Source organism: Rhinolophus ferrumequinum, chromosome 21 (genome assembly GCF_004115265.2).
Source record: "Rhinolophus ferrumequinum isolate MPI-CBG mRhiFer1 chromosome 21, mRhiFer1_v1.p, whole genome shotgun sequence".
In the NCBI taxonomy this organism is placed as follows: domain Eukaryota; kingdom Metazoa; phylum Chordata; class Mammalia; order Chiroptera; family Rhinolophidae; genus Rhinolophus; species Rhinolophus ferrumequinum.
In genome coordinates this window covers 2,056,587-2,084,005 of record NC_046304.1, presented here as the reverse complement: position 1 = coordinate 2,084,005, position 27,419 = coordinate 2,056,587, and the positions used below count along the sequence as shown (strand labels likewise).

Sequence of the window (27,419 nt, the reverse complement as noted above, 5' to 3'; positions counted from 1 at the left end):
TTTTTTTTTTTTTAAACAACACCAAAAGCAAATCCATAGCCCCTATCAAGCTGGTTCCCAAGAAGAGCACCTCTCCGAGGAGACACCTTGGGCCCATCCTCTGAGACCCCAGCCTGAGCAGAGAGGGTGGGTCTCAGCCTGCTGGTCCCCTAGGGGGTGGCAGAAAAGTTACCAACTCCAAACCATGCAAGAAAAACCAGCCAAACCCACAAAGCAAAAGAAACCAAAAAAAGAAGAGGAAACATTTTTTTTAAAAAGTGAACCACCACCCCTAGAGGTGGCAGGCAGAGGCTAGGTGTCTTTGGTGCCCCTTAGAGGCCGTTTGCCTGGCTGAAGGCCTGGACGGCTCTGGCATCTCCCTCATAGTAGGCTCAGGGGGATTCATGTGGCTCATCCCTGTGTCCCCCCTACTGATGCCAGGACAGAGGTGTGGCCACCCTGGATCAAAGTGTGCAAAGTCCATTCAGTTGAGAGATAAAAAAATATACAACTTGGGTGGCATCCAGGGCTGGGCCAAGGCAGTGGCCTGTGCACAGGCACCAGCTGCCTTCTCTGTGAGGGGCAGCAGCATCTGGCAGGGGCATCCAGGCCCCTCCAAGTTCAGGGCCTCCGAGGATGGAGACTTGGGGTCCTTGGAGTAGCATGACAGAGGCATTGGTGGGCCCCAAGTGGGCCTGGCAGGGGGCCCCGACAGTCTGGTTCTTTGGCACTTGGGAGCAGCCCCTTCGATTCCTCCTGGAATGCCCAAGGCCAGTGTGGCAGTAGCTTATGGGTGTGGGCAAGCACTGCCCTAGCAGAGGGGTGCTAGAGGGCTAGAGTGGGGTCCAAAGCCCTGCCCCCTATGAGTCCTCTCCCAGGATCTCCTTCACAAAAGCAGTGATGTCCGTCTTCTTTGTTTTGTGCAATGTGAAGAAAGGGTGCTCCTGGTGGGGAACAGGAGAAGGCATAAGGTGGAGGTGCCCCCAACCCCCAAACCAGTCCCACCCAGCCCATGTGCTCCTTCTGCCTGGCAAACTCATACTCATCCCTCTGGGACCTCCGCCCGCAGGCGGCCCTCCTTGTCAGAGACAACGTTGATGGCTTCCTCCTCGGACCTCCTGTGCCTGTCCTCCAGCCACACTAAACTCTCTCTTCCCCACATTGCAGGCCTCTCCCCATGACGGGCATTCCACTTGGAACACCCTCTCCATCAGTGGGTAACTCTGTAGTCATCCTTCCAAGCCCAGTTCAAATCACATCTCCTCTGTGAAGCCTCCCCTGATGCTTTTGGATCAAATGGTCAACCAGCCGACCCCACCCCAATCCCTCTGCACCGTCTGTCACAGCACTGCCTGTGTGCCCCTCCACAGGGCCTGGCATGGAGGAGGAAGGAGGCGGCCAGTGTCGGCGTGAGCAAAGGAGTGACTGAGTACCTGAGTGAATTAATGCAGGAGCAAGCCAGAGGAGCTGCCCACCGCTGAGTTCGCGGATGCAGCCCTCTCCCCAGGGAGCCTGCCCAGTGCTGCTCCCACCCACACTCACCATCAGCTCCAAGTAGCTCATGCGCTCTGCAGGGTTCTTCCTCAGGCTAGGAGAGAACAGGGCACGCTGGGGTCAGGCTGGCACAGAGGAGGCAAGTCCAGCTCCTCCAGGCTGACCAAGCCAGTTGGGCTTAGCTCTGACAGCATAGCAAGGGGACATGTGTGTTCCTGGGGCTCAAGGAAAGAAGTGGTGGGGCTGTTCTGGGGAGTTCCCAAGGGCAGGGTGGGATCTGCAGATGCAAACTATAGACTTGGACCAAGTTCTCTGCCACTTAGGGTGACAGCCTTCTTGTCTCTACAGCGATCTAGGAAATTTCCAATGACCCTAATACTAAAATGATATGGAAATGCTACCATTAACAATCGCATGCTTGGTGTCCTTAATCAGGAGGGGAAATTCGTGTCACAGGTCCTGGGAGAGGAAAGGCCCCAATTGAAAGGGGTCAAAGTGACTGATGACTGTTTGCAGGCTCATTTGTTTTCAGTCTTTTTTATTTCCTAATAAAAGAAAGGCTACAATTTTTCCTCTGAGTATCTCTTTACCCACAACCCACAGATGTTGACATTTTATGTTCTGTCTTTCACTTCTGAATATCTTGTAATTTTGTCAAATCTCTTTCTTGGGTTCAACAGTGAGTCAGAAGAATTTACTTTGAATTTCCATGTAGCTTTTTCCTCTTTAGTTTTGCACTTCTTGTTTTATTTCATTATGGCAGGGAATGTGGTCTGTATGACTTTGCCTTTTTCCTTTTTCCATTTCCTATGTAACCTCAAACACAATTTTTATAAGGCTCCCATAGGCATTCTTTAATTTGGTACAAAGTTCTAAACATCAATAAAAGCAACTTTCTTTATGCAATTCAAATCCTACAAGCTTTTTGTTTTCTTTTTTAGTCTACCTGGTCTCTCCACATCTAGGACTGTATTAAAATTCCCATAAGGACCATAATTTGCCCTATTTTCCTTGTGCTCTATTTCTGCCTTATATATTTTGATGCTATGTTGTTAGGGAGTTATTTGCTAAAGGAGAAGGGGACTGGGCCCTGGCCAGCGCAGGGCTGGAGACTCACCACTGTGCAGTGAAGTCCACAAACTCAGAAGAGAAACGGTCAGCTGGGAGCTGGGGGGACGGCTCCTCCACCACCTGCTTCAGCTGCTGGAACGGGGTCCCCCAGGACTCATAAGGAAACCGTAGAATGGCCATCTCGATCTGCAGTGGGGACAGTGGCACTGAATCAGATGTATCCACACTGAACCTACCTGTCCTGGCCCAGTATTTGGAGCTGGGCTGAGAGGCAGGTCGAGGAGTTGACATGTGACATCAAACCAAAGATGAAAGCTAGGTGGACACAGCAGTTGGCTGCTCTGACCCAGTCAGCAGACTATAGCTCATAGAGCAGATCCTGCCCCGGGTTGTGACTGGTTTTACCATCCTTGGGTTTTCAAACAATCTGAATTCCGAAAATTTTACATAAAAACCCAGGTTACAGCTAATGTGGAAAAAATTAAGAGGAGCTGGCAGCCCTGGGCCACCTTCCCATAAGGTACCAGTCAGCAGAGGAACTCGGACAGGTAACAGCTTCACTGTTCACTCACTACAGGCCACTCCCCTCCCTAATGTCTCCATGATGTCTTAGTCTCTGCTGCCATTGATTTGGGTGACTGTTATTACAGACGAGGCAAACAGGAAAAGAAATGATGTCCATATGCCTGTCTCTCCCCCAAGGCTGTAGAGGAATGTAGAGGTCCTCATGTAGAGGACCATGAGGCCCACATGTGATGGGCTCCTTCACTCTGCAACAGCACGTTCCAGGCCCCTCAGGAATTGAAGTATGCAGCCCTTTCTCGTCCACAGCCCCACTGCCCACCCACCGGCATCCTGTAAGGCCCATCTCCAACGCCTCCTCTCCAAGAAGCCTTCCCGTCTGCCCCATCACTGTTTCTCCCTGACCCCCTGGACATGTGGCCACCATGGCCTCATCAGTGCTGCTGGACCTGGACCTCCCTGCAGGCAACATTGGGGCCACCCAGGTTTGCACCCATGGCAGGCATCTAGCCCTGTGCCTTGCCTGCAGTGGGCTGGGAGTCATTTATGGAAAAAACTGGCTCGCTTATGACAAACTCAGAGTTCTGATTTTGAGAGCCGAAATGAAAAAAACAGACAGGGCCCTGTCTGAAACAGCACAGAGGCTTCTCACTGACAGGGCATAATGACCATAATGAACAGACGATACCTCAGCTCAAACAAATGCTTCATGTTGGCAACTGGCGCCTGAACAGATCACTAATTATCGTGCTAAAAAAAGCCTTTGCATTAGGCTAAAGGCCCCTTTCAGCCAAGATATAAAAACACCACACAGATGACACACCACACAGATGGAGGATGCGCACCGGGTGTGATTCTGCATGTGTATTTTCACAGGACAAGTTCAGTCTGCTCTTTCCCAGCATTTTCACTGATTCCAACAAACAGAAGTGAGGATCCTGTATGGGCTGGCAGAGAAGGACCCAGAGGCCTACCAGAGTTTATAATTAGGAAAATGGAAACATGGCCAAACCCTTGACGTGGTAATCCATTTCCTGGTAATTTTTTCTAAAGAGCTCAAAAAAATGGATAACAAAACAAAAACAGCCTCGAGGCACAGAGTTGCACGAGGTGGTTATTTGTAATAGTAAATACTGAGAAGCAGTCTAAACACCCAGCGCCAAGGACCAGCCTACTACAGGGCAGCTGAGTCTCTACGGTGATTGTGAGGTGTGTCCTCTGACACCACAGACAAGAGTTCATGTGATCAGCATTCGGTCAACACTCATTATGGCTGAAAGCCTTCTCAAATATTATTCCGTGTCTATTCTGGTAAGTGTCCTTTATGTTTCGTGGCTGTGGTCAAGTGACCGCAGAGAGTTGCCCAGGGTGGGTTCAGCCAGGACAGGAGGGAGACCACCCACAGGGGCGAGCCTGGCACACCAGTTGTTTCCCCAGGATGACCAGCGATTTTAAATGCAAAGGGATAAAACAGAAGCACGTGAAATGTCCCGAATTAGGAGACTGGCTGACTAGACAGTGGCAGATAGTTGTAAAGTCTTTGGAAGAGTCCTATCAGGGTTTATAACAATCCAGAGAAATATGAACGATGTGAGGCTAATTGAAAACAGCAAAATAAAAACTATATATATACATATGGTATTTATGTATAAACTAGATATGTATATACATTTACAGAGGCAAAAACACCTAGAAGGAAATGCAGAGTGTTGGCAGTTGACATGGGAGAAGGGTCTGTGTATCTGGAGTGGAACAACCAGGGCGATTTTTGTCCCTTTTGTATTTTTATCCTCTGTATTTTTATATTGTGTTTCTATTACTTTGTAACTTGTGGGGGGAACCGAGCCTCCTACGTGGCCACCACGGCTTCTCCTCCCTGCGTGCACTCACCAGTGCCCCCATCCAGAGGTGGAGTCTATTTCCCCTTGAACCTGGCTGGCCTGTGACTTGTTTTGACCCGCACAATGAGGCAGAGTGATGCTGTGCCAGTCCACGGCCTAGCACTTAATAGCACTTCCCTTGTGATGGAAGCCAGTCACCATGAAAGACTTCAACCGCCCTCACCACCTGCTATGAGGACGCCCAGCGAGCAGCCAGCCCTAAAGAAGCCGTGTGCAATCCCCATTTTGTAACGGTTTCTTGAATCTTCCAGCCCAGGCCAGCCCTGACTTCAGCTGTGACCCCACATCTGACCCCGGCCAGAGCCAGGTGGAGTGGAAGACCCGCCCAGCTGAGTCCAGCCCAGACTGCAGAAACATGAGAAATGAACAGTTGTTGGTTCGAGTCACTAGGTCCAGAAGTGGATTGTTCTGCAGCATTTGGTAACTGAAATATACACCTAGCACACACTTTTCCAAGTTGCACCAGAGACAACAGGTGGTGACAACTTGTGGTGGGTCCGCAATAATGATGTATGGAGAGGTGGAAGGAAGGGAGGGTCAGAGGAGGGAAGCAAGCAGGGATGAGCGTATGTGTGAGGTGTTTATGAGTGGGGTCTCTAACATCCAACCAGTTGTCTGTCGCCTGTAAATACAGCAAGAACTTGGTCTTCTTATTTCTTAAATGAAGAGTTGGAAAACTTCTATCTGCAGGTATAGTATCTACCTTTAGACTGAGAATATTCCTTTCTGCTTCAAAAAGAAAAATCTTGAATTGGAAAGTGATGTGTCAGCAGTATTAAGGAAAATTGAAGGTATCACCCAGTTCCACATCACTGACAAAATGATGGTGACCCTTTCCCAGTCACTGTAAAGAGACACAGCTTCTAAAGTTAGTGATACAGTGACAAGGATTACAATGATAATAACTTCAACATCAGGAAAAACGATTTTTACCATTTTCCTTTTAAAGTTCTTTTTATACCAGGGCCTCACTTAATTTGGGGTTGGCTGGGAAGTGGGAGTCGAGTCCTGGCCATGAGGTCCCTTAAGCACCATGAGCTCTGGGGAAAGTCCAACAGACAAGTAATCCTAAGCTGTTGAGAATTTTCATGAAGGGCACAGCAGCCCTCACACTAGGGAAGGGCTTACTGTCACATATAGTGTGACATACCTTCGATATACTGTAATTGGGGATGGCACATTTTCTTCTCAGATTGTGAAACCAACACTTTCTTCCAGGGCCTGAACTATTTGATAGGCCCCCAAAAGCTCACTGACTGGATACCCCACCCAACTAGCCAGGTTGTACCATGCCCCAGGCAGTACCATGGTGATGCCAAGGCTCCAGACGTCAGACTTGACATTGTAGCCCTTCTGGTTCAGCTCCGGGTTGATTCTCTCAGGCTGTAAGAGAGACCAGTGAGGCGTGAACACACACTTATGGGGAGGGGCCAGACCAGGGGCTACCCAAGCCCCCTCACCGAGGTCTTGCCTCCCCGACCTGAAACTGCGGGGTCAGTGCTCATTCTATCCCACCTTCCTATGGGACAGATGAGGAAACAGGACAGCGAGGGCTAGGGTCACGTAGTGAAGGCCAAATCTGGCCGGAGGGGGGGTGGGGGGCGTTGGGAGAAGTACCTACAGGACACCAGGGACTGGGCGGGACCTGCACAGAACCCACGAGTCGCCTCCGCATGGGTGTCCATGAAACTTATCCAAATGAACACTTCAGGACACAGTTAATAACGGGTAAGAGGGGCTACTTGGGCAGCCCAGGTGGCAGGGGAGCCCCTCTGTGGCAGGAAATGCAGGGTCTCGGGGAGGCCCCGTCCCTGAGGGACAGAAGACATGACCTGATAGCTATCTCTCGGCACATCCTCTCCTGTCCCTCAGCCGTGGCCGAGGCCCTGGCGTGGCAGGGGACCACTCACGGCCATGTAGGGCTTGCAGCCAGCATCCATCGTCTTGGCCACAGAATCCACCAAGTAGCCGCTGATCCCGAAGTCACACATCTTCACGTGGCCCTCCTTGTTGATGAGGACATTAGATGGCTTCACATCTGCCAGAGACAGAACACCCCTTTTCAGCTCTGGGAGCCCTGGCTGGAGGGCAGCAGGCTCCTCCTATACCGCAAGTGCCCAGGGAGCAGACGAGGGACTGAGGCTCCAAGAGGTGGCCGTACAGTGAGGACGTGCCCCAGCCACCAGTGGGGAAGGAAGTCGGGGTTCTGCTGCTTCGCAGGATGGCGTCTTGGCACCCCTCATCAGCACTTTGGACATGAGGTCCCGAGGGACCTCACGGCCAGGACTCGACTCCCACTTCCCAGTATGACCTCTCGCTCTGGGGTCCTCCCAGGCTGGGGGCGGGGATCACTGACAGGGTGAGGCCCAAAAACCACCCAAGTGTACACGCAGAGAAGTCGGCAGATTCAGCCAGGAAGCACAGGGCAGCAGCTAAAACTCTGGAGGTACGTCTGCATGAAACATGGAGCCCACCCCACGACTCCAGGTCCAGAGCAGGCTGCAGGAGACATAGCAGGGCATCTTTCAGCAAACGCACACACACAACACACACATGCCATGTGCTTTCCATGGGGACGTGCATAAGGACAGAAATGCACAGAAAAAGGACTGACAGGTTCGGTTCCATGCTGAACTGCCAACAGTGGAGAGCTGGGGGATGGCGTGGCCAAAGGGGGATTAATCTAATTAACTTTGTGAAAAAGCAATACGTTGGGGAAAGATCACGGCTAATAATGAAAAAGAAAAAACTACAACATACACAACCTGGGTGGATCAGAAACACTAGGCCACGTAAAAGAGGCTAGACAGAGGGAACATGCATGTGAGTCCATTTCTATGAAGTTCAAGAACAAGAAAAAGCAATCTATGGTGGGAAAAATCAGACAAGGAACGTGAAGGAATGTGGGGGGCAGGGACCGGCCAGGAAGGGCCAAGAAAACTTCCTGAGGTGGGGTGGGGCATGGAAACATACTGCATCTTGCCAGGGGCAGGAGTTACATGGGTATAAACTCTGAACAGATTCACCAAATAGTAACTACAGATCTTTGCGTTTCACAATATGTAAATGATACATCCAAACAAAATGAGTCAGTCTTCCCAGGGCAAGAGTCCATCCAGTCCTTACTCCAAGTACCAGCAATCCTAAGGGGAGGTGGCTGGGGGGTAGGACTGGTTCTGGGGTGCAGGCCAAGGAAAATGGCTTGGCGAAGTAGACAGCGGCCTAAATTGGGAAGCAGGCTCAACTGACCCCGCAGGCAAATCCCTGCCTATCCCCGCTCTGAGCCTCAGCCGAGTCATCCAGTAAAAGGGGAGAGGTCCACCTGCCTCACAGGACAGAGCGAAACCATGTGTGTGAGTAGACTGTGGGCCTCGCCCTGACGGTCAGAGTCGGGCACTGACCTCTGTGGATCACGGACAGCTTGCTGTGCAGGTGCTCCAGCGCCCTCACGATCTGGCATGCAGGACGGGGAGGAGCAGAGAAAACAGGATTGATGTTACTTCCAGTCACATCAACAATGACAGAGCAATGAGACCCCCTCCCCCCCACAAGCCGTCTGTGTCCATTTGTCTCCCTCTTCCACTTACATACCCAGCCCCCCATTAACCCAGGCTCCTGCCCGAATCCCAACACTCGCCCCAGTGGCCTGGCAACCTTGGTGCTGACACACCTGGCCTCCTGCTCACCTGAGTGAGCCAGGGTCTTGGGCCCAAGCCCCTACCATGGAAATGATGCACCACAGACCCCTGCAGAGTCCCTGGCCTATGACCCCCCCCAGGGCACCATCACCACCAGGCTCTTGGGTAAAACCCACCCATTCTGCAACCTCCCTGGCTCCTCTCCCCTTGTCAGCAGAGACAGTGGACAACATGCTTGAGCTGTTCCCCTCAAGAAGACATGGTGGGGGAGCCTGGGCAATTACCCCAAAGATTCTGACTCAATACCTATGCATGGGTATGTTTTACATGGTCCCAGATGCAGTCCCAGATGCAGTTGGTTTGGCTGCTGGGATGCTTGAACCCAGGGCTGCTGCCCTCTAGCTATGTTCACCCTCAAAAGGCAAACATTTTGGATGCTAACCTTTCCAACTTAGCTTGTACCTCTTTGAGTTCCCTCAGGGACATTTTAGCATGAGGAAGTTGTAAAACTTCCTTGTTAAAGGTGGTCTAGGAATCTTGGGTGTGGCACACAAAAGCCTAGAGACCCAGGAGCTGCCACATCAGTGTGGTTCCAGGAGCCCCCGACTCCGATGTCTCCTCAGCAAGAAGGCTCGGGTACAGGGTAAAGAAGTTGAACCCTGGGAGGGGGCAGGAGCCCAGGTTCAGGGCCATACTGGAACCCGGTTCTGCCCAAGATACCACCATCAGACTGGGTGTGGTGCCTGCTGAGGCAGGCGGAGGTCGCTAGCTATGTACCTGGAATTCCCGATCCCATGCAGGCCACTTACAGACACAGCAATCTCCCCCAGAATGTCTTCTGGAATCGTCATGTTTTTCTCAAGCACCTTCCGGTAGAACTTGTCCAGGGATGTGTCCATAAGCTCCATGCAGATCCACACATCTCCCTGTGGGTGGATGCCCGGAGGTCAGCCCATGCCCGCCTGGGGCAGCACCTGTGCCTGGGCAGCCTGTCCTGGTGCCAGTACCAGCCAGGCCTCCAGCAGACACATCTGCTCATTCTTCAACCCACAGAGATTTACTGAGCTCCCAGCTCCTCCCATCCTGCCTCCCAAAATCTCTTGACCTGCCCACTTCTCCACCTTCCAGGCTTGCCTCCACTGCTAGGGCTACACACTAGCCTCCGCCAGCTCTGGCGTCTCTGGTTGCCCCTATCTGATCCTTAATTCTATGGCAATTTCCAGGGAGAAGTGATTAAAACACCTGGTTGTGTTCCTCCAATGGGGACTTTAGGGATCCGGCTGCAGCTCTGCTCCATGACCCAGCTCTGCAGCCCCCTCCGGCTTCAGCCCTGATGGCCCCAACACACCTGGCTCACCCCCGCTCAGACCTTAGTGGATGGTTCCTTCCTCTACCTGCAATGCCTTGCCTACCCCGTCCAGGCCCCCAGCAAGTTCCTGGGTAGCCTTCAGGACAGCTTTCTGGGAAGGCTTGGTGCAGTATCTCCTTGGGGTATCCACAGGCCCGTGGGCCTCCCAGCTAGCTCCGACTCAGCATGCGCCAAGGCTGGGTGTGTGTGCCCCCGGTGGCAAGGGGACAGATGGCCTGAACCTGGCCTGCAGTGGGTGCTGGGCCAATCAGACAAGTGGATGATGAGGCACGGACCCACTGGTGGGCCTGTCACACCAGCAAGCTCAGGGACCCAGCAGGTGCTCAGAGAGTGAGGCCAGGCAGGGGCAGGCCTGACCTCACCCCTGAACTGTAGGTGGCAAATCACCATCGCAAACCCAGCACCTCTAACCCAGGCTCCTGGTGTCCATTCACACCCACAGCAGACCTGTACGCCTTCCAGCAGAAGCCCATCTTTCCACCCCCAGGCCACACCCTCTCGGCATCACTGACTTCTCTCCCAGCCAGCCATCTGGTTCTTCCATAGACCCAGAATCAAACCCTCACACACCTCCACGCTGAACCTGCTCCGAGCCCCAACCTGCTGGCCAGGTCACCAGTAAGGCAGGTGGTCACACAACTTGGTGGCACACTCACTGAGTGCTAGCCCCTAGGCCATATCATTTCACCTTCATGACCACCTTGTGAGGTGGGTACAATTACTGGCCTCATTTCATAGACGAGGAAACTGAGGCAGGAAGCTAAGGAGCCAGGCAGTCTGGCTCCTGGGCCTGAGCATTCAAGAGCCCTGCTTTGTTGTCTCACAAGTGGGCAGGGCCTGTTTCATTCCGTGCCCAGCACCTGGCACAGAAGGGCACTTAGCAAATGTCTCCTGGGGGCCCGGAAGGAGCAAGAGCAGGCTGCAGGCTAGATGGACGAGGGCAGGTGTGCAGACTGAAGGTGGGGTCAGGGCAGCTTGAGCCCCAGCCCCTAGCCCAGTACCCACCTCCCCCCCTCCCTCTAAAGCCGCACCTCTCTGAAGAGGGCCCCATAGAAGGTGACGGTGTAGAAGCAGTCGACTGTTCGCATGTTGACATCCAAGTCCATGAGCAGACGCTTCTGCTCCTGTGAGTTCACGGTGGCCCGGATCCGCTGCAGGTGAGAGGCTGTAGTTAAGGAGCCACACAGCAGGGGGCGAGCAGGGCCGGGAGCTCTGAGAGGACTCACAGGCAGGCACAGACCCCACACCTCCTCCAGGCTGCCTCCCGGGTATCCCCTGGCCCAGGGATCCCCGTCAGGGTGGGACCCTGCTTACCTTAACAGCCATGATGGTGCCACTCTGGGCATGCCGCACCTTCTCCACCACCCCATAGGCTCCACGCCCCAGCTCTGAGATGGTCACTAGGTCATCAGCCTCTACCTCAAAGTTCTTGGGGGACAGAAAAGGGAGAGGGTTGGTGGCCAAAGGTCAGGAGGTAGCCCTAACACCTCAGTGGAGACAGCTGGGGCAGTGGAAAGAGAAGATGGCCAGTTAGTCAGATATGGGCTCAAATCCTGCACCAACCTTAAATCCTGCTGTGTGACCTGAGACAAGTCACTTAACCTCTCTGAGCCTTACCTTACCGTTTATAAAACAGGCACCAATATCCAAGGGCTGTTGTGAGGTATAAATAAGATGTCCCAGCAGGCACAGGGCGCTCAAGAGATGGATGCCTCTTCCCTCTTGTCCCCCACCCCCACTGAGATGGGGAAACTGAATCATTCATTTACTGAGCACCTACTTTGTACAAGTCCCTGTTTAGGCACTGGGGACACAGAGAGAACAAGACAAAGGCCTTGCCCTCACAGTGAGCCGTGTGACCTTGGCCTACCTACTCTCTCTCTTGCCTTCTACTTCAGGAGGCAGACAAAAAGGAATAAGCGAGCTGGACATCAAACAGTGATACGTGTCGGGGAGGAAAACTAAGCCTGAGAGGGGCTGTCAGCCAAGGAGAGGCCTCCAGAGTGAGATCTCTGCCTGAAGCCCCTCAGCATGTCCGGTGAGTTAAATGCGATCCCTGAGCCAGGATTCTCAGTCCCTGACGCCCAAATTATCGGAGGTACGTATGGAACGCAGGTTCCCAGGCGTTGGCCCTAAGGGTAAGGCCAGGAGTCTGCATGTTCCACACACTGTTCCCATGCCTGATATGGGCACAGGTGGTCACACTCTGAAGTCAGGAAACTCACCAGGGACCCACGAGGCAGGCCACTGTCCCCATTCTAGATGGGAGGCCCAGGGTTACACAGGCAGCATCTGGGGAGCGAGGCTCCTCTCCAAAGCCCAGCTCTGTCCGACACCCACAGCTACCTCCCAGTGGCCCTACGGGGTCAGCTTGGCCTACTGTCAGATGAAGACACCAAGGCTTGGAAACGTGAAGGCCATGCCCCAGGCTGCAGCCAGCACATACCCTGTCTCCAATGGTGATGAAGGTCCGGGAGTCCAGGTTCCGGGGCGGGCTGCAGGGAGAAAGCAACCCTGTGAGCCTCAGAGAGAACCACACGCTTCCCCTGAGAGGAGCAAATCAGGCTGGCACAGGGACCAGAAGCAAGTCCCGTCCCTGAGAGGCGGCACTCCTCAAGGCACCTCACCCTAGGCCCTGAGCATCTGCTGCGCTAGGCACAGGACACCTGTTTTTCCCATCTCTGAGATGGGGCAAGGGGCACAGAGCAAACACACAATGCCTATGGGCCCCCATGGCCGCCCCACCCGGCTCACAGGAGACACTGCCTGGGACACACTTCCTGCTGCTTGCTCCCCTCCAGGAAGCCTCTCTAGGCTGAGCCAGGGGAGAAACTGAGGCAGACTCACGTGGGGTTGGGCACGGGTGGCTTGGACATGCAGGAGATCCGTAAATCCTTCTTCTTCTTGGATTTTCCTAACAGGGAGAGACAGTGCGGTGTTTGTGAGACAGTAAGTTTCTATGAAGCTCCTCCAGTCGCTGGTGCTTTGTTCTGGCAGACGCCTTCCCCCAGTGTGGTGCTAGCCTTGCGGGGACATCTGAAGCAGCAAAGCTCCTTTCAGGTCCCAGCTCTGCAGCCCACGCCTTCTCTGAGCGTTGATTTTCCCAGCGCTCACCTTAGAACACAAACGCCCCCCTCAGGGGTGGCTGAGAGGCTTGGAGGTTACGCAGTGCTCATTTCTCTTCCACTGCCATAGTTCTTGTCTTTGCTGCTCCCTCCAAGGACATTTCAGGAAGCCGGCTCCCCTTTCAGGGTGCAGGGCTGGCCTGAGTCCCAGGGTAGGGGCGTCCCTCACCCTCACCCTGAGGATGCGTGAGGGGCTTGGCCTCTCAGAGCCCCACTGTGGCTGAGCTCCATGCCTCTCCACCTAGCTACGTGTGGCCGGGTGCCAACCTGCGGCCGGTGCTAAGTAAGACTCGGCATTATGGAGCGCTGGACACTACAAAGGGAGCTTTCACTGGGGCCACCCTTTGAAGAAGGCGCAGCATCACCTCACAGGTGGGAACGAAGGTTCGACGATATCAGGGAGCTATCGGTAAGGAGGGAGGCGGGCTTGAGTCTGCAGCCCCTGCTCCCAAGCACCCAAATGAGGGGCTCCATTTTCCAAAGAAGGGAAGTGACTTGCCCAGGTCACTGAGTCTGTGAGTGGCAGTGCTGTGACTCAACCATGACTCCCCAAACCACCCACAGCAGAAACGGTGCCTCCCACCTTCCTGTTACAGCAGGAGAGTCTGTCCTGCCACCTGCTCCGCCCTCCCAGCCCACCCAACGCTGCTACTGATAATGCGCTCTGGCCACCAGGGAACTAAGAACCCCCCGAGGCTCTGCCGCCACCTGCCATGGGTGGGCAGGAAGCACTGGGAAACCCCAGCCCCAAAGTCACCTCTGAACCAGGTTCAAATCCAGCCTCTTCCATGCCCTAGCATGTGGCCTCAGTGCCTCATCTGTGAATCTGGCATGGGGGCCCCACACTCCCAGGCCCAGCAGCCAGGCTGCCTGGCAACCACTGTCGAGTGATGGGAGGGGTTGTAACTGCCACTGGGAAGACGAAGCCCAGGTCCAGCTGTCCTCGGGGCAGATGAGCCTCCAGGAAACAAAACAGCCCAGTGGGGATGGGTCCCAGCATCTGTAATAATGTGGGTGGGCAGAGCTCAGCAGACACCTGCACCCTCTCCACAGAAGCCACCCCAGGGACCCCCCAGATGTCAGGCCAAAAGCATGGGCTCTCTGCCCCAAGTTCAAATCCTACCTTTGCCCCACACAGACTGGGTAACCTCAGATAACTCCCCACGCCTCTCTGAGCCTCAGTATCCTCATCCACACAACGGGGATAAAAACAGCACCTGTTTGGTAGAGTTACTGAATAAAGCACTTATCACAGCGCTCGGCCTGCATCACAGCTATGGCACCTGTCCAGGGCCTGACCCAGAGGCCGTAGGAAACAACAGTTTCCACAAATAGTACTAATAGCAGCAGCAGCAGCAGCTGTACTCACTGGGCACCCGCCATTGGCTCCCCTGGCACTGGGATATACCAGTCACCTAATCACAGCCTTGCCTGTGAGGTGTCTTCACCCCACTTTACAGAAGAGGCAACGTGGCTGGTTGTCAGGGTCTGGGAGGGTCTCACTCCCAAGCCTTCATCCATCAAAGCAGCTGCCTGCCGGTCACATGCATGGCCCTTCCCAACTATTCCAGATGCTCCACAACCTAAGGGAGGAGATCTTCACTTCACTTTACTTGGGGAAACTGAGGCTCAGAGGTGAAGCAGCTACACAGCGAGTCAGCATTCTGGCCCGGGAGGCAGATGGGCCAGGCCAGCGGCTCATAGCACCCGCTCCTGCAGGGAGCTTCTCCTTGTGGCCAGAGGGACAGGCCTTCTACACTCCCCAATGGGAAGCACTGTGGTATCTCATGCTGACCCCAGGGGCCTCCCGGGCCACACATTCTACACAGTAAGAAGAAAACAGAAAATTCAAGGCATCAGGGCCGTCAATTCCCGAGGCCAGTTCTGTGCTGCCCTTGGGTCAGACTAGTTCAGCACTGACCTCTGGGGTAGGGACACAGGCCCTGGGGTGGAGGCCACTGGTCAGGCTGGTGTTGCCAACCCTGCATTTGGCATGGGGCAGCAGAGGGTGCAGAGAGGGGCACCCTCCTCTCTGCACTTCAGGTCCCAAATCTCCAAAACATTTGCTTGGAGAAATGTGCACCTGCCCAAGAAGGCGAGGTCTCATCTGCGAGGCACTCAGCATAGAGCCGGGCACACAGTAGGTGGTCCTATAATGGACCAGAAATGGTCACTATGGTTACTGTTGGCCTCTCCACAGAGGTGAAAAATTTCATCCTAAGTAGTAAGAATTATAGCTACCTTTTATTCCTGACTTGATACTGTTGTAACTAGAAAGTAAACTATCTTATGTTAAAAGTTAACAGCCCTTGGGGTTCTGCCGGGGCTCACCGCCACAGCCCTCGCACACTGCTTGTGGCCCCGCACCTTCCCCCCTCTAGCCTGCACACACATCTCCTGCCCTGGGATTTGAGAATGTCATCAGATATACTCCCCCTCACCAAGCCTCAGTTTCCCGATATATCAAGGGAGCTTCCACACCTGCGGCGGGGCCAGGTGGGTGAGGACGATGTGAGGAGCCATCAGGCACTCAGTGAAGGTGGGGTCCCATCTGCCATCCCCCTGGTCTGGGGAGGGACACAGGCTGCTGAGAGCACATGGGCTGGGCAGGTGAGAGGAGTGTGGTCCTGGCCTTCTCGCCCATCTGCCTGTCAAGGTCACCAGGCCTACGTCTGGAGTGACATGGCTCGGTGGAGCAGCCGCGCCAGCTGTGAGACAGAGGGTGTGGCCACCATAGAGACAGCCCAGAAACAGGTCGCAGGCCGCCAGCTGCTACTGTGTGCCACAGACGTCAGCACTGGGCCCAGATGGCCAGGCAGCCCAGGGCTGCCCAGGTGCAGGCCCATTGTGGCGACCGTCACCACAACAAACAGAGGTTCACAGGCCACCACTGGCAAATCACAACAGGCCTGCCAGCCTAGGCTTGCAGGGCCCCCAGCGCAGGTGGGCACAGTGCCAGGCATCTGTGTGTCCTTGGCACGCACCAGCCTCCCAGCAGTACCACAGGCAGGGAACAAGGAATTTAGCCACTGACCTGAGATACACAGAGAGTAGAGAAGTGCCCTAGACTTGGACACAACTCCCACCATGGCATTAGCCCTGCCTTCATCTCCTCCCACTCTCCATTCTTTGAATAAGCCATCTTCTTTCCCACCTCAGGGCTTTTGCATGTTCTGTTCCCTCTGCCTAGAATGCTCTTCCTTGCAACTTTGTCCCAGCTGTTATATGATTCTCACCTTTCACCTGAGATTCTCCTGATTGCTCCAGCTAAGCCCCTTTCTTACCAGCTCTCCTCGTGTCCAGCTCGCTTCTCTCCTGTCACTTCTCAAAAGTCATCATTCTGTAGTTACTATCTGAGAGGCAGCTAGCAAATGCTTATGAGCACTGATTGGAGCCAGGAATCCTGAGTTCAAATTACATCTCAGCCACTTCCTAGCTGTGTGGCCTCGGGCAAGTGACTTAACCACTCTGGGCATCATGGCCTCAACTGTGAAATGGGATAAGGAACCGCCCTCCCAGGGTTATCAGGAACATCCAATGAGGTTATCAGTGTCATGCCTTACCAGTGCCTGACACATGGAAGATTAGACTTAGCCACCCGGAAACCCAAAGTACCCAAGATAACGCCAGGCGCTCAGCCCCAGATGGCCATTCTGTTAATACTCTCAGCAGCACCATGAGGGAAGTGTTTTGTCGTGTCTGTTGTACCAAGGGGTTCAGAGAGGAGAGACTTGATGGAGGTCACACAGTGAGTGTCTGGTAGGAAGCAGACAGGAAGACAGGTCTATCTGGCTCCAATGACCAAACATCAACAGAAACCTTACAGGGGACCTCCCTAAACCCTGCTGCTATCCCCGCCCCAGGGCCTCGGGGGGATTCTAAGTAGACTGATCTGCGCCAGTCTCTCTCAGGTCCATCATGGGGCGGGCGGGCAGGAGTGGGACAACCCCTCTCCATGGACCCCGCCAGGCCCTACACTCACAAAGAGAGCCCCCCACTCCACGTTGCATTCAGTCCTATCCCACAGTTTCCGATAACGAAAGCAATACCCCCAGTTTATTATTCTCACCCCCACTTTTGAGCATTGAGAGTGCTTCTCCTGGTTTCTGATTCCACCAGAGAAGTCCTGGGCCCCGAACGTCTGTGCCCATCAGATAAAGAAGCACGTACTGCCAAGGAGATGTGGGAGGCCAGGTGTCCAGAGGTTCCTCGCGCCCCTTCACAGCCCCTGCCCCACTCATCTGGTCACCTCTATCCTGTGGAGGTCCTTAGAGAGAGATCAACTAGGCCAGCCCACTTCCACTGCACAGGTGTGTAAACTGAGGCCCCAAGAAGGGGAGGGGCAGGCTTTTAGGTAGGCAAGACTCACCTGGATAGCTAATGTTTATTGGCTTTGACAAGCCAAAGCCTGTACCCAGCATCTGACATTCATCGTCTCTGCTCACTAGCCCCACCGGCGTGAGGTGCTCAGAGCACCCAGTTCACAGGGAGGACCACCGAGGCTCAGAGCCGTTAAACAGGAGCAGAGAGGACAGGCAATCAGGCTCACATCTGTCTGAGGCTCGAGTCCCTGACCCACGGTATCTCCTCTCAGAGTTCCCTTTGGAGACTTTAGGGGCCGCCACAGTGAAGCACTGGTGGGAAGCAAGGACAGACCTATCTTCCCCAGGTATGGGGCGCCCTTTCCCAGAGATCCTGGAAGAGGGGAAGGGCTCTCTTGTTTACTGAGCGCCTCTATGTGCCACACAGGCACCATCTGTACCCTAGCCCACAAGTGAACAATAGGCTGGCCCGGGGAGCGCTCAACTCCTTGGCACTGGCCTCTCTTCTCCCAGCTGTGTGGTGGCCAGGCCCTGGCCTCTGAGGCCCTTGGCACCCCCTTCCTTGTCCCTCCACCTCTCAAGACTTTCCTATCTGCAAAGCACGTGGGGAGGCTTCTGTGCCTGCCCACCTTGCGGCAGCCGCCCGTTCTGCAATGAGCAGACAGGGCCCTGAACTCCTCAGACTATGCTCCAACCACGGACATGTGGTAATATCTGAGGACATTCTGATTGTCACAACTTGGGGGGGTGCTACTGGCATCCAGTGGGTAGAGGCCAGAGATGTCACTCCACAACCCACAATGCACACCCAGCCCTCACAACCGAGAATAAATCCAGCCCCCCAAAAAACGACTAGCCACAAAACAATGAACCAACAAAGTCTGTGTGTAATGTTTACACAGAATGCTAAGTGCTCTGAAAAGAAAGGGCGCAGGGCACGGGACATCTCCAGAACCTCTGAGAGGGGAGAGCTGAGTTGAGGATGACTTGGGGAGGAGGAGGCAGCCATGGAAAGCTCTGGAGCAAAGATGGTCCAAGCACAGGGGATAAACACATAGGCGGTTGGGCCAGGAGGAAGGGAGGGAAGGGGGAGAGGCTGCAGTCAGCCAGTGGGGCACAGAGGGCAGCTCGGGGCTGCCCCCTTGGTGCTGGTGGCTGTGTGGGCTCACAGGGCCCCACTCTGCAGGGTGACTCAGTACTATCCAAATGCCCCATTGACCCAGAAATCCCATCTCAAGGAACTCATCCCTCAGATATCTTCTTTTATAAGATAAAAAAAATAAACAGCTATCAACATTTGGTGAGCACCTACTGTGTGCCGGGCGTGTGCTAAACATTGAATCACATCCCATTTGATCCCTTCAGCAGCCCCAAGAGGCAGGGATACAGGGATCTCCCTTTTACAGATGAGGACACTTGAGGCCGAGGGTTTATAAAATCAAGAGCCTGGCACCTGGAGTGGCAAGGGTCCAGTGGGCCCCTCGGCAGGACGGCGGGCAAGCACTCTCTCTGTGGTGACATGGAGTCGAGTCTCAGGCACATTAGGAGCAAGGGGAGGAGAGGAGAATTGGTGACAGAGAAAAAATGCTGGTCTCTTCATACAGGAGTCCGGAAGAAGCAAGAAACTGCCTTTTTGTATTACTTTGAGATGCCTAACCACATGCAGTACCAGCTACTGAAATGTAAGTAATTTAAATAAAATAGTAAGAAAAGCCCTATTTAAACCCCATGCCCTGCTGTGGGGCTGGGACACAGTGTCCCCCTCCATCTAAAGCGGGCAGTCCGGCTCACTGTCGTCCTTCCCCAGAGTTCTGAGCAGCAGGGCCTGCTCAGAACTGGATGGTGCCTTAGAAACTGTCAAGTGAAAATGCTGGACCAGAGGCCTGGGACTCGCCTAGGGTCACACACCAGGGCAACAGCACAACCAGGACTCAAACTCAGGCCCCAAACTCCTAGGCCAGTGTTTCTCCTGGGGCCACCAGATCCTGGCTCCTCTCACCTCAGCTGTGACCTCAGCTGAGGCATTCCCCAAGCCACTCTGGCAGAGGCCAACAGAAAATCAGTGAGGACAGACAGGCTTTGGCATCAGGATGCCTGAGCTACTGCGTGACCGTGGGCAAGCCACACCCTCTCTCTGCACAGTGGCCTTGCCCTCCAGGAGAGAATGAGCACAGGCCAGGAGTTGGTAAGACAAAGCCGAGCTCCCAGGACAGACCTGTGTGAGCTCAGGTAAGTCACGTCCCTACTCTAGGCCTGTGTACTCGTAAATCTCCGCGAGGGAAACACACACATTGCTGGGTAACCATGAGGGGCTAAATGAGATCCTGCATATAAAATGCCTGGCACAAAACGGGTTGTGTCAGAGCTACCCTGGCCCAAAGGCCCCCAGTTACTGAGGTGGATTCTCAGAACGGAGGTTGGGACTCCAGGGGTAGGAAGAGCCCCCAGTCAGCAGGGTGAACCCCCAGATGCCAGGGTGAGCCCCCAAAGGGCTAGGTGGGTTCCCAGACTGTGGAACCCAAGTTCCAGGCTTCAAGAGGCTATGGCTGGAGAGGCTGTTCCCTGAGTGACCGCAACCTTCCCAGAACCTGGTGGGCAGGCTCGTGGGATGAGTCCCCAGAGGTCTCCATGTGGGGCCAGTGTGAGATCAGCCAGGCCACCCCAGGTCATCGGGGAACACTGATGGGCCCACGCTGCTGCTCGGGGGAAAATGTTCGTGGAAGTACCTTTCTTTAACAAATGCTATTCTTGCTTTTATTATCATCAGTATCCAAGCAAAATCTGACAACACATGGGGTCGATGGGGGAGAAATACCTAAAAACGTATTATTGGTGGTAAAAACACTAATACGTAGCACAAGTTCAAATTCAGCACTGACTGGGCACCTATGGTATCCCTGGACTTGACAGGTCTCATTGCTTCTCACCCTCAGCAGCGGCCTGAGAGGCGGGTATTTTTACTCCCTTGGGTCACATGAGAACTTGGGTCGTGTGAGACTCAAGAGGTCACAAAGGGAGTTGGGGCAGAGCTGGGCCTAGAACCAGCGCCTCCCACCTGGAGGTCCTCCAGGCCCACCCACCAAGGGTTCAACGGCACCATCCTAGGGTCTGCCCCAAGCAACCTGGGGTGGGCGAGCTATGCTGGTAGCAGGAGGGCACGGGGTTGACCAGAAGGCCAAGTCACAGATACACAGAAGGACAAACAGGGCAGGGAACATTCTCCAGCCCCTACACCCAGAGCAGTCTTGGGCAGGCCTCCCGACCAGGCCTCAGCAGCCACTGACCACCAACACCAACAAAGCACCTACTTACTGGGTGTACAACAATGCTCCTTAGCTCCCTATTTACTCCTTAATTGTGCCCAGACACCTGCACTGAATTCCAAGGCCCCTCTCTTGTCACTTCACACCCACTGGCTCATGCAATCCTTAGGACAAACCTTTGAAGCTGGAGTCATTAGCACAATGATGCAGATGAAGAAAGTCAAGGCTGTCAGTACACCTGCACAGGCCGAGCACTGCACAATTTGGGCCCAGTAATTTAAGATTCACCTAAAGCAACAACAACAGCTGCAAACACTCACATATACAAACTCTGAGCCAGCCCCCAAACTTAGCACTTCCATATATTAACCCATTGAATCCTCATAACAACTCTGCAATTTAAGTTCTAGTATCATCCCCATAATGCAGATGAGGAAACTGAGGCCACACAGCTCATGAGTGGAGGAGACAGGCCTGAATCCAGCAGGCTGGCCCTAGCCTCCCCACCACCACATACCAGTGCTAGCCCCATGGACCACGGTGTAGACACTGGCCCGGGGATTCCGCGGGACAGCGAGCTTAAATGTACCACATGGCAGCTAGAGTTCAATTTAAAAAAACAACGAGGGAGCATTTGCGATCTTACTCCCTGACATATGTCATCATTTTGGCTCAAACTCTTATAAAAATTCTCAAAAAAGGAATTTAAAAATAAAATGAAATATTTAAATAAAATAAATAGACAAATAATAAAGAAATGATTACTATAAAAAGTCAGGACAGTTGTTAGGAAGATGCAATTCCAGGGGGACTTCAGGGGTACAATAATGTTTAACTTCTCTAGCTGGGTATTGGGTACACAGGATTAATTGTATTTTTATTATTTAAAATATAGAGGTACATTCTAGATATTTTTTTGGTGTCTGAGATACATTTACAATTAAAAAATTAAAAAGGAATAGAAGGCTCCACTTGCTGGGGGGCTTGGCCAGGAGGGATCAACACAGCAGGGCCCAGGCCCAGCCCAGACATGGCAGTAGGGTTGGCACAGAGCCATCAGGGGCAGGGCAGCAGCTGGGAGAGAGGAGAGAAGCTAGGGCAGCCCCTGGAATGCCTGCAAGTCATGATACCCCAGAAAGAGACACTCAGGGCTGGAGGGGGGTGACAGCGACCTGTGCCAGGAGTGGGGGGAGAGGGACGAAAGCCACTTCAGGGTGAGTCTCGTCACCCTCTCTCGAGTCGGATTCGGTCCCAAACTTGGTGTCTGGGAGCTCCAGAGGGGCCTACAAGGTTGCCACTGCCACTGCTGGTGGAGCCATCGACAGAAGTAGCTGGGCAAGCTGGCCTGACTTATGTGGGCAGTGCCAAGAGGCACAAACCTGACCTGCCGGAGCTCGGCAGGCCAATCTCATCACCCTGTCCGTCTGCACCCTCCATGCTGCTCCGCAGTGTTCTTTCTCTGGGACCAAATGGTGACAAGGCACCCCTCCTGAATCTGCCCATGGTTGCTAAGGCGTCCCTCAGCTCTACCCTGCGGTCCGCTGCACACCTGGCCTTGGGTCTCTACTCTCAGAACCACTATTCCCAAGGCCTTCTGTTTCCCAGGTGGAGCTCTCTGAGAGTCAGGGCACTTCTCGCTCAGCCCTGTATTCCTGCAGCCAGCACTGCGCCTGACACTAACGAAATTCTACCAATTGAGGCCCTGGCCCGAGAGGCTCCAAACCTCCTGGATTCCCCATCCCACGCCTCCCCATGCTTTGGGGAGGCAGACCTGTGGCACCCAGTTCTCTCTGTTCCCCATGGGTCCTCCCCAGGAAGGCCCAAGAGGCAACGGGAGCCCCCAGCTCCAGCTTATAGACCAGTGGGGAAAGAGCCTGGTACATTCTGGCTGGCAGTAGAGGACCCTGCAACCAGAGAATCCTCATGTCACAGAGCTTCTAAGTCCATCATCAGAGGTCCTGGTCCAGTTTATTCATCCTCCAATAAACAACTGCCATAACCATAACAGTAAGAAAATAATAACAGATGCCATTCGTTTGACAAACACTATCTCCAATCTTTACGACCACCCTGCAAGGGAGGGATGTTTACACCCACTTTCCAGAAGAGGAGACTGAGGGTCAGAGAGGACATGTGAGGAAGTTGGTAAGCAGTGGAGCGAGTCAGAATACCAATGCTGGCCCATCCACCCTGCAAGCTCAGGCTCTGCCCCCACTTCCTGTCATGCCAGACTCTTTGTATGCAGGGGACAACCTTGCTGTGCCCAGTATCTGACCCCTAGCAAGAGTGGAATGAGTTTGTCTGCATTCATCCTTGTGGCTGCCAGCAAGACTGGCAGGTGTGGTCCCCACTCCAGTTCTGCAGGTAAGGAAACCAAGGCCCCTCACCCAAAAAGTGGGCCATGCCCAGGGGATTGAAATCATTGACAGAGTGCAGTGATTGTATCATGCACGACTAGTCCCACGTCACACAGCAAAAGGGGCCGAGCTGGGATGTGACTACAGTCTTCACCTCTCCCTACCTGTCTTCCCAGCTCAGGTGAACCCTGCACCACCTCTGCTCCTCAGCCTCCAGAGCCCCCAGCCGCCCATCTCAGGTTCTGAGGAGCCCCTGGGCCAAGAGCAGTGAACAGCCGCCACCAACTGTTCCTGCTCTGTGAGCAAGAGGAAGCAGGGCCGTTGCCTAACAGAGGAAGTTCCTGGGTGGGGCGGACATGGGGCCAAGAGGGCCTGCCCGGGGGTCCCTGCCGGGTCCGAGGTCCAGGAAGGCAGTCACCTCCAGTGCCCAGCTCAGAGCCAGATGCCAACCTGCGAGGCTGGGGCTCACAGCTCCTTCTCACCCACCAGCCGGCAGGCCATCACCCCTTTAAGCAGCCAGCCGGCTGGCATGCCCAGCGGGTGACTCAGCGCCCAGTGCCGGCTGACTCACCCACCGGAAGCCTCCTGCTGTCCTGGCTCTCTCCCCACACAGACAACTGAGAACTTTGATCCCTTCAGGCCCCGAGCCACAGGCTGGCTGATAGTTTCCTGTGCGTCATGCCAGGGGTGGGGGAAGTCCCCAAGGTGGCACCCTCCAGTCTTTCCAACAGCTGGGAAGGGACAGGACTTGTGGGAGGGGGATGAAGGCAGGGCATCGGCCACGGCCAGCAGGACCAGCACAGACAGTGCTTCTTGCAGCGTCAGTGTCCCATCGGGCAGCTGGGAGCAGCACGAAGATCAACCATAAGTGCCCACATGTGCAGCACCCAGGTGTAGTGCGGCAGTGACAGGACATGTGTGGTGCCCCCAAGGACAAATGTGGATTGAAGCAGCAGACCCAGACCATGCTAACCAAATGTGCTTCTGCCCACTGGCCTCAGTGCCAGCTGCCCTTCGCTTTTGATCCCAGCCAAAGATGGCACGTGGGCAAGGAGGCAGGAAAAGCCAGCAGGGCTGTGGGGCCCGGGCCTCCAGCACTCACGGAAAACTCCCTTGGTCAGAGGTATGGAGGATGAGGCAGGGCACCCACTGCAAGGCAGGAAGTTCAAAGGTAAAGTTCCCTTAAGGTCAAGTGCCAAGCACGCCCTACTTTGTTCAAATTCCTCTGAGGAGCCAGAGAGGAGCACCACACTGGGGCCCTGTGCCCAGGATGGGGAGGGCACAGGTGAGCATCTAGTTCTCTGGACTCAGTCCAGCCACCCCCCAAGTCTGACTTCCATTTTTGCCATCAGTCAAATGGGTGGAACTGCAGTGAATATGAAATGTGCCAACTGTAAAGGGCTATGCACGCAAGAGGCACCACCTCTGGCTTAGTCTGTCCTCCAGGTTGGGCATGGACTGGAGGAGACACTGACCGGACACAGGTGTAATGGCATGGGGGGAGTGTTCCACAGCTAAGCTCAAGCGTCCGGCGCAGGAATAGAGGAGCACTAGGGAGACCTTTGGAGACACACAGTCCTGGGGGGAACCCTAGCTCCATCTGTCACAGTGGTGTGTGACAAGGCACAGACCTCCTCTGAATCTCAGTTTCCTTGTCTGTCAATAGGGCTGTGATAAATAAAAAAGGTCACGGCACATGAAAGAAAGCTTAATAAGTGTCAGCTTTTGTGATGTTTGGTGACAGGGCATTGTGGATCCCTTACCACATCCTTTCATAGGCCCCAAAGAGGCTGAGAGAGTCCCTGGGCCTTGGGGAGACGCCTGACCCTCCATCCAACCCACCCAGCATCCACTGTTACCTGTACTCACAAACAGGACATTCAACCTGCTCCTTTCTCTGCAGAGAGGCTCAGGGAGGGTAAAGCCAGGATCCAAGTCACAAAGGGGGATCAAGTAGTGTCTCCCCAAAGTGCTTTTTCCCTTTACACCCATGCTCCCTCTCCCTTCTCAACCCTGCAACTTTAACTTTAGTATTGATGATGCATTACCTGCTTGGAAGAACTGATGAAAGGGCCTTCAACAACAAACACTGCTTCCAACCTCTTCCTCTGCCCATGAAAACATAGTGTCCCAGAGAGATTGAGGAATCTGCCCTAAGTCCCACTACACTAACCGAGGCAAGCCTAGAGCCTGAGCTGGAGAAAAGAAGTGTCTGATTTCCCAGTTCCCTAGAGTGGAGAAGCTGCCGATTTCCTGGTTGCCCAGCGCCACAAGGTCTGCGCAGTGCAAGTCCCTCCACAGCCACCTCCCATCTCCTGTGCCTCCTGAGTTACGCACATCTGTTGGGCAATGGTCAGGGATCCGACCTCCCACTTACGTAAGACGCAATTCTCCTGCCCGCCCGATGGTTGGGCTCTGGCTCACAGCCACCACAGCCCCTCCCCAGGACCCCATGTACCCTCCCACTGCCCAGGGCCCTCCAGAGAAAAAGAGGCAGAGACAATCTCTAATTAGGGACCCACTAAGTGCAAGCTGTTACCTTTCTCCCCACCCACCCCAACTCTGCAACTGCAACCTAAGAAGAGGCAAGGCCTTGACTCCACATGGCTGAGCCCTTTCCAGAAAAAAAAAAACACAACAAAAAGGTAACAACAGGACTTGCCCTGCTTAGTCCCTTCCTAAGCATCTACTATGCATTAGGCACCATACTGAGGTCCTCATCTCATCACCCACGCTTGCTTAAAACGCTTTAGTATTCACTATTTCACATCATATTTCAGAGTCCAAAGAAGGTAGGTGCAATTACTCCCATTTTACAGATAAGGAAACTGAGGTCCAGTTACACTCCTGCTGCTGGGGTGAGGCAGCCTGTTCATTACAGCTATGTCCGGTTTGGAAATCTCTCACACAGGCCAGCCTGCTGAGACACCAACATGCCAAAAACATCCTTTCCTCTTCCTGAAAAAAAATCCCCCTTCCACCCTCCAAGTCTCATCCTCCCCCCCCTCTTCGCATGACAAATTCTGCTGCCGCCGCAGCAGACACTTCATAAAAATTTCCAGGAAGGCTGGCTACTTGGAGAAGACAAGAGCAAGCCCATTGCACAGCTAGCACCCTGAACTGGCAGCTGGCCCAGGACCCACAGACAGCCAGGACAGGCCTGGTAGCAATCAACTCTGGAGACACTGGGGCGCAAGGGAGGGTGAGCTCCCCAAGTGCAGAGAGAAGCATGCAAGTCATGACAAGGAGGAGCCCATGAAGAGGGCTGTGTGTTAGGGTAGGGTGGGAGGTCAAGAACGGTTTTCAGGGGACAGGGCTGCAGGACAGGATGCAGGATGGCCAGGGATGGGGCAATGTGGGGCCTACAAGGATGGCGAGAGTTTGGGGAGAAGAGGACAGGGAGTTCTGAACTGGAGTGTAGCCAGGGCAACCCATGGAGGGGGCGGAAGGTTACAGTGAGATCCCCAGCAGGGAAGCACCGCTGGGGTCCAAATGGGGAGTCAGTCAAATCCCAGCCTGGATACAGCCCTGGGACCCAGGAGTGGAAGGGTGCAGGATCAGAGTGAATCCCACCTGGGTCCAGCTAAGGAACCCAGATTGGGAGAGTTCCTGTCCAGGGTGCAGTTCAGGCCTAAACAAGGTCAGAGTGAGGTTCTCGACCTGGAGCGGGGTGATCAGAACGAGATTCTAGTCTGAGTTCAGGCCTGGGTGCAGTCCTAAATCGGGGGTCCAGGTGAGGTCCCAGGCTACGACCCAGATCCGAACAGGGAGGAGTTGTGGGCCGGGATGCTGTCTGGCTCCGGGACGGGCTGGGGTGGGATCACACAGAGGTCGCAGTTCGCAGCCTGGGCCCGGATAGGGCGCGGGGGTCGAGCCGCGGTCCCGACTGGCCGTTCCTACCTTTGGACTGGGGTATGCCGGCAGGCTGGCTCGAGGCGGGCGACTCCATGGTGCAGGCGGGTCCGGGGTCGACGGCGGAGACTAATCTAGAGGGCAGCGGGCTCGACCCGGGCGGAGAGCGCTCATGGCTGCGGGCAGGGGGCCCGGGCGAGGCGGAGGAGCAGAAGCGGGTGGAGTAGTGGCAGCAGCGACAAGGACGCGTCCGCGACGGGCGGCGCCGGAGCCAGACTGGGCAGCGCCGCGGGGGCCCGGGACCGATGGCGCCGGCACAGGCCCCGCCCCCGCGCGTCGATTGGCCTGCCAGTCACTAGGGCCCGTCCCCTGCCTATGAAACTCTGGTCTGATCCTGCCTGTCAAGCACAAGCCTCGCCCCCTGCTGGCCCGGAATCCGGCTCCTCCCATTGTCTGTCAAGCCGGTCCACCACCCGGGAAACCGAAGCCCAGTGAGGCTCCGCCTCCTCCTAGGTTTGAGCTTTGT

The 27,419-nt window shown here is 54.5% G+C and overlaps 1 protein-coding gene across 2 annotated transcripts; it reads right to left on the bottom strand.

Annotated features, from left to right (window-relative positions):
• Positions 1 to 27,193, bottom strand: MAP2K3 (mitogen-activated protein kinase kinase 3). Of its 2 annotated transcripts, none has more exons than XM_033090319.1 (12): positions 26,942 to 27,193; positions 12,822 to 12,888; positions 12,421 to 12,469; positions 11,289 to 11,402; positions 11,006 to 11,125; positions 9,415 to 9,531; positions 8,369 to 8,420; positions 6,878 to 7,005; positions 6,273 to 6,350; positions 2,591 to 2,730; positions 1,522 to 1,567; positions 1 to 923 (listed from the first exon to the last, which is right to left on the bottom strand). In XM_033090319.1, exons 1-12 carry the CDS (start codon positions 26,988 to 26,990, stop codon positions 840 to 842), a joined length of 1,044 nt encoding a protein of 347 aa, XP_032946210.1. In that variant the 5' UTR covers positions 26,991 to 27,193; the 3' UTR covers positions 1 to 839. The 2 variants fall into 2 exon arrangements, with proteins under 2 accessions (XP_032946210.1, XP_032946211.1); XM_033090320.1 differs by lacking the exon at positions 26,942 to 27,193 and adding an exon at positions 14,223 to 14,241.
• Positions 27,194 to 27,419: the final 226 nt, after the last annotated feature.